At 38.2% G+C, this 11,412-nt stretch overlaps 1 protein-coding gene and 1 long non-coding RNA gene across 2 annotated transcripts; both read right to left on the bottom strand.

Moving 5' to 3' along the window:
• Window positions 1–291: 291 nt before the first annotated feature.
• LOC306898134 lies at window positions 292–2,741 on the bottom strand. Its single transcript, XR_013787087.1, has 5 exons — window positions 2,690–2,741; window positions 1,722–1,808; window positions 1,271–1,354; window positions 787–900; window positions 292–500 (listed from the first exon to the last, which is right to left on the bottom strand). It is a non-coding gene; the product is annotated as an uncharacterized lncRNA (long non-coding RNA).
• Window positions 2,742–5,563: 2,822 nt separating this feature from the next.
• senp3b (SUMO specific peptidase 3b) lies at window positions 5,564–10,740 on the bottom strand. Its single transcript, XM_079466893.1, has 11 exons — window positions 10,548–10,740; window positions 9,259–9,999; window positions 9,015–9,167; window positions 8,807–8,918; window positions 8,509–8,656; window positions 8,359–8,406; window positions 7,839–7,916; window positions 7,502–7,639; window positions 7,028–7,111; window positions 6,847–6,897; window positions 5,564–6,346 (listed from the first exon to the last, which is right to left on the bottom strand). The coding sequence occupies exons 2-11, from the start codon at window positions 9,959–9,961 to the stop codon at window positions 6,236–6,238; spliced, it is 1,626 nt and encodes a 541-aa protein (XP_079323019.1). The 5' UTR covers window positions 9,962–9,999; window positions 10,548–10,740; the 3' UTR covers window positions 5,564–6,235.
• Window positions 10,741–11,412: the final 672 nt, after the last annotated feature.

Below are 11,412 nucleotides of genomic sequence, written 5' to 3'. Positions count from 1 at the left end.
TATGTGAGGACTCAACTAATCTCAGAAATTTGAATGGTATCAGAAAATAAAGTACCCAGACAGCCATTTAAATGCAGCCCATCAATAGGCATAGTTGACTAAACCAATGACTGCTGAATCTAATTTACAAGTGTCTGTCGAACAATAAATTCAAGACACACAAGATTTGTCCCCCATTAAAACTTTAAATGTTTGTAAATTTCCTGTTACTCATTTTGCTTTGCCCAAGCATGTGCGTTGTGTGTAATTTGCACCTCATTTATCAATAAGTTTCAATTGATAAGAGCCATTAGTCTCAAATGTAACAGCAGAGTTTTACTTTATTGTCACATGAAGTTCACATCAATGCACAATACATGGTGCTCAGAATAGTCGTACACAAAACAAAATTCTCTTTGACGCACTACCTACAGGTCACCATAGTCTCAGTCAGAAGTCCACCACACAGCAAGAACAGATGAATATCAGAGCCGGATTGTCACGGTTCCAATTTTACACTCCTAAACATGCAGAAAAAGACAACTAAATAAAACAGAAGTGCCATAACATACTGTAATTAGACCACTAGATTCTGTTGTTTTCAGACTTGACAGTCATGATCATATTCCTAGAGTCCTACAGACTCAAATGTACTGCAAAGCAAAACGCCAAACAGACACAGAGTACTGCAGGGGGAGAAGGATCAGTTGACACGCATGGGAATCATCACAAAAACAGCAAAAGATGGATTAAAAGACAGGCTAAACTTCATAATCAAGCAGATCCACATTCCTGTCTAAAATGTACCTCTTTCTCAATGTTATTACAACTGCTGGATTCCCTCTAGGGTTTACGCTTATTGCTTGAACACATCAATAGGATCCACTGAAGATTCCAGAGGCACTGTCCCAGACAAATCACCTGCAAACAGGAAAAAAAATTGACATCCCAGCAAGTAACAATGTGAACAAACTACATCTAAACTAAGGTTATCATGGGTTTAGGAAAGTAACAAACTATAAATTGTTCAAGCACCAAAGATAAGATGTAAACGGCTTTAAAGTAGTGTAGAGGCACCAAATGGGCCAATCACTGTGGAGAGCAGTTACAATTCTCTACCAAAGACAATGATTCCCATTCCATCCCAGCACATAAAGCTGGTGGAAGAGGGGCTTTGGGAACATTTGACTTTACTATGGAGAAAAAAAAAGATCTAGAGCCATATTAATGTACTTCCTGCTTAAAGTACCACTTACTAATGCTAGTTAAATATACCATTATAAGAGTTCACCTGAGCATCTGTTGCAAACTTGAGCGATCTTGGTACATTGAAACCACAGCCTCATCTTGCCCAAAACATCTCGATATTTGGAAGCTGATGGAGGACAAAAAAAACGCATTTAACATTTAGCATAATAATCCTGACAATTCAGCTCTTACCGTATACGCAGGTCAAATAACTAGAATCAAAAATGAAGGACGTAACATTGACAAAGAAAATTACAAGAAAGAAATGTGCCCATAGCATGAAACAGTCTTTTCTCATTGCATTGAGCGGACTGTGATGAATATGGCCTTCGTTTCCTATTCCTCTACCAGATATAGGACTTTGTGCCACAGACAGACACCGCCTTGCCCAGTTGATAGAGGGTATATTTTTGGTGTTAGATTTAGGGCACTTGGTCGTCGGCCTGTGCCTTCAGCTGACATCGGACAACAAAAACAAATGAATGAAGTCTCACCTGTTGGGCTAACTCTCTAGTAGGAGCCAGCACCATAACTTGTGTAGCCTTCAGCTCCACATCAAGGTGGCCAATCTTTGACATAACCTGAACAACATAGCACACAATTTAATGTCCGACATGAAAGGAAAATGAGGCTACTTTGTGCAAACACACATTATAGGTGAAGTGAAAAATTGCAACACTAAACCAGTCAAGACAAAAATGTAAACTGCTTTAAAGTTATGATAAGGCACCACATGGCCCAGTCATTGTGAGAAGCAGTTATGATTCTCTACCAAATACCATGATCCCCATCACAGCACAGAAAGCTGGTGGAAGAGGGAGGTTTTGGTGTCTGGTAAAAGGAGAAATGATTTTGCTTTAAACCACGAGGACAAAGACATTTGTTAACTATGACATTTCATCTGCCTCATCCGCAACCAATGTGTATAGGCAAGCGGATTGAGGGAGGCGAGAATAATCATTAGCACGAGCACGTGGATATCGATATTTTTTAAATGTATATTTTCCATTCAAACGTTACATTTAATCCCCCGTAACGTTAGTTGTCTGGATTACGTCTATGGTGGATACCTTTCACTCCAAAGACAAAAACGATAAAGCACGTGCTGCTTTGAGTTGCCGGACGCACGAAGATGTATCGAGCACGTGCTGCTTCCCAACTCAGAGCCCCAATGCGGAAAACCGACAGACCACCAAGGATCATTTAAACGAGGCGGGAACATCCAGACAACAATCAAGTCTGGCCGTATGATAATACTTGCTTTCCAATCGCAATACTGTGAATTCCCTTGCACGTGATATTTACATTTAGCAGACGCTTTTATCCAAATCGACTTACAAAGAGTTCGGGGAGCAATACGCGATATGTCACACAACTTATATGAAGTTATGCATGAACATTTCCCATAAAGCTATCATTATGTGTTAATGCCGCAGTCTTCTTGACTACATGGAAGTCCTACCTGGATTCAAGCTCAAGCAGCATCGTTGCATAGAGAGAGAGAGAGCGAGAGAACGTTGTAGCGGAAACACGCAAAATATATAACCCTGTCGACAGCCAAAGCGCTTTTTGATTGGACGTTTCTCCTGTCAACGAAGACGTAGATCCGCCCAACAGAACAGAATTTCCAAACCACTTGAAAGTTGGTACCGCCCCTTTAAAACCGTCCTGCACAACATGGGAAAAGGAGATTTTGACTAGTAGAAGGATATCAGCTAACTTACCTCCAATGGGCACTTCAATATGCATACATATTCATACGCGGAAAACAGTTAATGACTATGTTTTTATTATTGTAAGGTTAGGTTTATTTAGGTTAGGGTTGCTAATGTAATTAATTTTAATTATATGGAGAGATTTTGCACCACTTGCGTTTGTAGCTGTGCCCCTTCTAGCAACGACCGGAAACAATTTTTTATGAATTTCACGTATGAACGCATTTATCCCTAGACTCAAGAATCAAGGATGAGGAACGATACACGATATATATGTAGTACTGTAGTTCAGAAGTCTAGAACCCTGCTGCTGAAGGCCCCTGACTGTCCTGCAAAGCAATGGCGTAACGTTAACAAGAATATTTTTTGAGGGGTCATAATTTTTATGTGTATAGCCATGTCATTGGTTTCTATCTATTACTGAAACGATACACCTATATTATACAGCACATTTCACCGTTTAAGCAAACATTCTTAATCCTGGTCCATTGGTTTTTTCATTTGGCGAGGGTGAGAAAAGTTTCTGTTGAGTCTTTCAACATTACAAGAAGTCATATGCAGTGTAATCGTAACATTTAACAGTCTACCCACTGCATTTTCTTCTTGCTCATCTTTTCGGAATTAAAAAACAGAATATTGTGCACCCGCTATCGCAGTGTATAAATTACACTTTTGGCGCAAAACAAGGGACATAATTAAACAAATAACTTGTAAAGCAGCAGGGAGCACTGATTGGTCGATCAACCAGAGTAACAAATCAACAATTCCTTAATTTTTATCTTCAGCAATAAAAAAATCTGTGGGGACTGTACATGTAAATGAGGGGTTCTTGGCCCCCTCCTGGATATGCTACTGCAGAGTTGAGCTTTAACCCATATCTTACACACCAAGCAATCTTATTAAAGTCTTCAGGATCACTTGATATACAGACAGGTGTAATTTAGACCTTACACCAGTGGCGGCCGGCCAATAGAGGGCGCTAGGGCGCCGCCCCCCTTAAGCCACAAAAAAAAAATTAAAACAAAAATAGTAATAATAATGAGAAAAACATCAGTATGTCAATATTTGTGTGTTTTAAATATGGAATGCACCCAGTAATACATGTAAAATATGATACAAAATCATATTTGCAACCTTTCCTCTGCCTGTCTGACCGCTTCATCAGCTCTGGGGCGATAGAGAAAGCGCCCCAAGGAGGCGGGTCTATGTAGCAGTTAAGCCAATTGCTAATTTAAGATATGAATGTATGACATAAAATTTAGCCAATCAGCGTTCTTAAATAGAATCCAAGAAGGGCGATCATTTTATCGCCCCAAGCCCTGATAAAATAAGGACTGGGCTCTAGGGGCGCCATTTTTACTAAACGACAATGGCGAGCGCGGACGTTACTCCTCCAAGACCCAACCCTAACTCGGTGAAATCTCTCCTCCAAGATCCGTTTGAGAGGAGAACTTTGTCGGAGAAAGTTCGGGTGAAAGAGCTGGGCCCAGATCAACCTGACCTCTCAATCAAACAGCAGGCTAGCGAAAAAGGGAAGCAGTATATGCGCGGCTTCTCCCGTAGCTTCACACACACACACACACACGTTTCTTTGTATATAGTTGACCTTAGCATAAAAATCATTCAGTTATATATGGTACTCTAAAAAATGTTAATAGTGTGTTTGCTAATATTACTGTATATATGTTTTGTATCAATTAATTGTTGCAGTTCTGGAGCACATTAACAATTAGTTACATTTAGTTTGATCATAAAATACTTTATGCTATTCTTCCAGTCAAAGGTTTGAGTTCAGCCACTTGATATCCATTTCTATATTATACATCCTTTATACAGTGTAAGAATTCCTATAAACTTTATAATAATTTAATGTTATTGTCCACTTTCCACTCTGTTCTGACAGCATGCATATTGTGTTGCCTATTTACTACCAATGGCACCAACAGCCTTTCCAAAAGATGTTACTTATATGTAGAAATAGTCAATTGTTTACAAGTTCAGTTTAAATGCAAATAAAAGGCTTGTGTTTGTGCATCATGATGTTTATGTTTTTGTGTACGAATGCCTCAACTTTTTAATATTGGCATTAAATAATTACTGAATTTTTCACTGAGCACTGCTGTCCTGCAGTTTGTGTTAAATTTTATTGCGATGGTTACGGAAACAAAAAAGTATGGCACAGCCCCACCGAGAATATTTTTCACCAGCCGCCACTGCCTTACACCCCAAAATTTCTTTCAAAAGCCCCTTCAAAATGGGACACGGGTGTGTTTCATGGTTTAGACTTTAAAGGTGTCATATGGCGCGAATACATGTTTTTCTGTGTTGTAAGTTTCCCATGCATGTATTGGACACGTAAAAATTAATAAGTGTCGGAACAAAAGATGCATTCTATCTAAAAGTGAATGCTCACCCAGACTAGTCTGAAATCCCTTGTGTTACCACACCCCCACATATCTATGTCAGTTTTTTGGTATGAATTTACTTCAAGACCGCCTAAATGTATATGCAAGTACCTGTCAGTACAATTGTTCCAAATATGGTAAGAGGCGTTACATTTTCCTTACACGCTTGCGCTATCCGACAAATCACTATGAACCGGTTAACTTGCCAATAATAGCACACCTTGCTTTTCAGAGCGATGAGCTTTGTAAAAATTCTGGCCGTTTCGGAGAGGAGGAACAAAGAGAAGATACAAACATTCACGGTATGTGGAAAATACAGCGTTTTGAAACCTTAAATCGTGTATACACCTTGCATTACATCTAAAACAAACCAAATAACAAACGTTTTAGCCATGTCACATGACCCCTTTAACTCTGCGGGACACCTGCCCTCCAGCAACTAAGTTGCTGAACGTGTTACAAAGTACATAGCATTCACGGTTCAATTCATTTCATTTTTCACAGTAAATTTCCCTATTCGGGTTTTGGTCATTCCTGCTATTTACAAACCTATATCTAAGTGAATTTCAATAATGTAAGTGTTCATATGATTTATTTATAAACAAAACTGCATACATGATCGTTCTGTTACATCACATTTCCTCTAATGCCTAATGTTTGATTAGGAGATTTGTAACATATCAATGCACAGAACAGAAGCAATCTTCAAAACAAAATGCGCCATTTAGTCAGGGCTGTCACTAGATTTCACAGGACTCTTAACAGAATTTGTAGGCGGACCCCCCTCTATCCTCGGCACAATGAGTTAGCAATGCCAAAGAGGACCTTAGCAGGCTCCTCGCTCATCAATCTTTTCAGGGTGTCCTTTTTCGTGAGGTTACACAAATATCACAATGAGAGTTTGCAATGACACAGTTCTTTGTACATAAGTCTTCTCAGCTTGGGCATGTCCTGTTGACTGAAGCTGAAAGGTTGACCCAATGCGAGACATTTGCAATACTAGAAAAGAAGAACAGACAGAGGTAAGGAAGATATAAAGTAAATATGTTTAAAATATTTTCCACTGTACAAATTTAATTTATAATGTGAACTGTTGACCATAGTGTATATCAGGGATGTAACAATATTATCGATATCGTGTTACCGCAATAGCAAAATTGTCTCAATATTATGGTCACACGACTGTATGAAACGATATGTCTTACATAAAATGTTCCAAACAATTAAGAATGTCACCTTTGGCGGGGGCAATCTGGTGCAATTATTTTATAAAAGGAACTTTTAGGTTATTTGACACATCTTATATTACAGTATATCCTCTAATCATAACCGTTTCATAAAAGGAATGAGTTCAAGAAAAGAGGATGCTTACGGCACGTTTCCAAGTTATCATTTGTTATTTAAAATATTGCAATGAATATTGTACTATGTACTTTATATAGAGGTATTATCGTACAGTGAGACTTAGACATGGTTATATCCCTAGGGAATATATATACCTGCAGGACAAATGCTCCGCAGTCACTGTCATTATTCTGTCTGCCTACGTTCTGAAACACGCAAAAAAAGCTTTGTTAATTGTTGTATAAACATTTAAACTGCTGGAAATAAATAAATAAAATGAAAAAAAAACACCAAGCTAAATCACCAAGTACAAATTTATGACTTGTCCAAACTCACCATTTTAAAAAATCCTTTCCATCCTGTGAGAAAGTCTCTCTGCTCTTTTATAATGCCCTCTGCTTGTAGGTACTTAGAAATATGCTACAGGGAAAAAAATGTGAAAAGTTACATATAGCTAAATTAAGGGTTAAAGGGATAGTTCACCCAAAAATTATAATGACTTCATTATTTAGTCATCCTCATGGTATTCCAAACCTGTATGACTTACTTTCTTTTGCAGAACACAAAGGGAGATATTTTGAAAAATGTTTGTAACTAAACAACATTTGCCCCCATTGTCACAAAACCACTGAGACATCTCAAAATATCTTTTTTTGTGTTTTACATGACAGAATTTTTAAATTTTGAGAGAACTATCCCTTTAAGATGCATTATGTTTGTTTAGGTATTACATACAAATATCTTGGCATGTGAGGGAGATCCAGTCTGTAATGTTTTACATAATATACCAACTGACAACAAGTCTCTAACCTTGGGGCAGCGGCGATTAAGAGTTCGCTGGGAATCGAAGTATGTGATGGAGCGCTGTTTAATATCCACTGAAACAAGCGACCAGTGCACTTCTAAATGGATAGGAATTAACAGCAGATCCTTCTGGAAGATGTCCACCTGAACACAAGTTTGAACGTAATGAACTGAATAAAGCATATCAAGAAAAGGTAATACTGAACTGCTTCAAGGATTAGTTTAGAAGTATGGCCGAGCAGAACTTTATCATCGAAAACAAGGTTACAATTACATCATATGTGATTATGTACAGTATACAATTTTACACCAGAATCAAATAATACGTTTACAGTTGGCTTACATTCTTGGTCCACCGTTTCACTCCATCATAACCTTTGGTCCTTAATTTGTCATAAAAGAAACTGTTGAAAAAGTGCACCTAAAATTAACAAGACACAGATTAGATACAGCTGAACGCAAAGTAACTTCTTTCTGAAACCAACAAAGCAAGTACAGAACGAAGTACTTCAATATTTGATGTCTAGAATATACACTTATAAAGATTATTGCAAGTAACTGCATATTGCCACTGTCTTTCCAAAACCATTTTCTTAGGAAAGGGAAAAACGCTGTTTTTAAAAGTTTATGTATGGTGTTGTCCAAATTTAGCAGCACGTTTTATTGGTTAGAAATAGCAAAACCCAGTGATAAACATAGAAGGTGATCAATAATAATGCTTAATGGCAAAAAAAAGACAAAATATGGAGATACAAGGTCTCAGAAGGACAGCAGCGATATGTAGGCCACGTATTTTGTTACCGATGTTTGACTAGTAGAATTATGCAGAAAGGCAAAATTAATGAAAAAGTAGCAATCGTCACCTTTTCTGGCACTGAATCCATTACAAGATCTCCGTACATGTTCATGACCTTAAGTATCAGATAATAGATGAGTGTGTATGTTATATAGGATTGAGATCAACAGGATTAAAAAACAGTTTACGTAAGGTCATTGTACAACTCAAAACTAACCTGGTCATTGAGCCAGTTCTGTCCGTATAGAGTAGAAAGATCATCCATTGTGAGAACATGGCGCTTGTAATTCACTCTGAACCCTCTTACCATGGCGGTGCCCGGTGACCTCTGATAGGACTGAATTACATGTTGCACAACGATTTTCCTATGAGCGCATAAATTAAAACAAAAACTGTCAAAATTGTTGCTTTCCTTCTGAAGACAGATTTTTTTTGTAAAATTCCAGAAATATTGAACACAGTGCTATGTTATATGACAAATGCATAAAACAATCAAAAGAAAAAAGGTGCAAGACCTGTGAGGCTGGGAAAAGTCCTCATTGAAGATGTTCTGCAGTTCCTCAACAATATCATCTGAATGTACAGGAATCAGACTTCCATACTTTTGAAGATATTCATCAAGAAGGCCTGGGAAATAAGAAATAATGCATGAGGTACCACTACAGTGCTTGGTATCCTTACTGTTGGCAATGTAGCACTCTATCTAATAACTGGATTGCACACCTTGGACACAAGTCCTGTGTTCTTCTGTAAGGGCCAACTCCGTCCTCTGAGTGGCAGGCTTCTCTGGCATAGATTGATATTCCCATCGTCCACAGACTGCTAAATTTGACCGAGTATCCCCATGATAGCCATTATAACTGTGGAATTGTTTTTCTGTTGGAAGAAAATAAACATTTATAGAATGCAATTTTGAAATAAAGTAATCAATAAACAAAACAGAAACAAAGCAAAAAAAAATTCTTGCCTGTTTGTCTTCCACTTGTTGTCTCCAAACCTAACTGTAATGAGCCCGGGTTGTTCCACCCCTGTTCTCGTTTCTTGGTGGTGTGAAGGCTATACTGGCGCCACCTCCTTGCCCGTCGATACCCTAGACTGCCAACCCATTGTGCTCGCTGTCTCCATGTTTTCCAATTCTGCACAAGCCGGTTTCGTAACCTCGCACTAGACCGCAACCTTCGCCAACGCTTCAATCTTTGCTCTCTTAGACTATGAAGCCGTACCTTTACTGGATTCTCTGGAAAGTCTCTGGCTTGTAATTCAGCATCCCCATCATGTGATGGCACCTGGTGTCGAAAACTGTCAACATGCATCATGTGCAGTTGTGATTCAAATGGCCTATGCCAGTCTTCCAGTTCCTCCTTCTCCTCCCATAGAGCACATTCAGAATCGATCTCTTGGTCATCTGATTCTTCGTCCTCTTCCAAATCTTCAAGATTCTCATCAACTCCAATGTCTTCATCAACCTCTACGGGTTCCATGTACTCACCAGTCCATACCCTCTCCTTGTGACCTAGTTTGAGGTGTATGGGGCTGGTGGCATTGGGAGGAGAGTTGGGATCCAATAGACCCCCTCCCATGCCTCCAACACTGCTGGCCTCCTGGCTCACAGTCAGAGAGAGTTCCCCCTGCCAGCGGTTCTGCGACAGGCTTCCGCCACTGTCTCTCATGGTCCACTGGCAACCTGCTACCTGCGCCAGCTCGCCGCCTTCAATAGTAAAACCATTTGGTGTGTACATTTTGTTTAAGATCATTTGCATAATTATGCCATGCTATGCTAGTGTACTATCAGAAATAGTTACCAAGCCTATGCTAAAGTGACGTATATGATATGTACGTTTAAATATAAACAGTGAGAAAGCCTTAAACACAATTAGATAAAAAACGCATAATTTACATTAAAAGCACGTATAAGACAGTTTTATTAGATAGCATTCACAATACACTTTATACACCGTGTGGGTGTGCACGTATGCTGAATTGTAGAATGTAACTTAGCTACTAAAGTCGAATTCAGTTGGCAACACATTTCATACCGATTTATATCTAGCTCGTCTAATTAATTGACCATTTTAAGATCTAGGAAACCACACTTATTGCAGTAAGAACAGCATTTGAAGTTAATATAATAAACTGTTTGTTTTACTGGTGTCTAAGCCACTCTCTGACATGTGCATATTGGCTAATTAGCTGGCTAGCTAACGTTACGCCAGTGTTTCCTCTACAATCTCTGAATCACGACGACACATCACTCACCTTTTACGTGCACCTTTATTACACTAATAGCTGAAATACGCACACCGGGTTGTCTTTATTTTCCACACATTTATTGTCAGTAAACCAAATTCTGCATTACGAAGATTTCCAGCTCAATCAATGGAGACAGTCGCGTTCTTTATACGACAGCGTAAACAGTGACGCCGCGCATAACTGATGACATCATTGACTTAGAGTTACTTGTCTTGAAGGGCTCTATTTTATTCCATCAACAAGTAGGCTACTTCTGGCATGGACTTTAACAAACAAATACAATTCCTCCCCGCATCTTTTTTATTTGGAACAATCCAAATATCCTGTATAAAAACAAATATATATATTTTTTTTATAATTGGTTTCATTCTTGTTTCACAACTTGTTAATCAGTTGTATAACAACACTGGCTCATTAATGTCTTATTCTGGCTTTCTTTTAACATAATGAAATACCTGTTTCCCCTTAAAACCTTGCTATACCATCAGGTATGTTATTCAAACATAGCAATCAATCGTCACTTAGAATTGCTTCCGTTCCCGAGCCATCAGAAACATATATAGGTAAACTATGTTTTTCTGAAAAAATGTAATTTTATTTTAAATGAAAATTTTCTTCAGGATATTGTTTCTGCATCTCATGTAACTTATTATTGGAATAGTCTTTTAAAAAGTATGAACAGGAAAAAGATTTGGTCTTTGCCACATAAATATTATCTTACTAATAAAGTTAAGGAAGTGTCATTCAAATTAATTAATATGTTTTACCCTATTAAGCACTTTTTGGTGAAATATAAAAATGATATTGATACAAATTGTTCATTTTGTAAAGTTGGCAAAGAACAGTCTATCGTTTATTTTGGGCAGGTCCT

This window comes from Barbatula barbatula, assembly GCF_947034865.1.
Source record: "Barbatula barbatula genome assembly, chromosome: 1".
NCBI classification, from domain to species: domain Eukaryota; kingdom Metazoa; phylum Chordata; class Actinopteri; order Cypriniformes; family Nemacheilidae; genus Barbatula; species Barbatula barbatula.
Note: the sequence above shows the minus strand (reverse complement) of the source record. Positions and strands in the feature narration are given on the sequence as shown.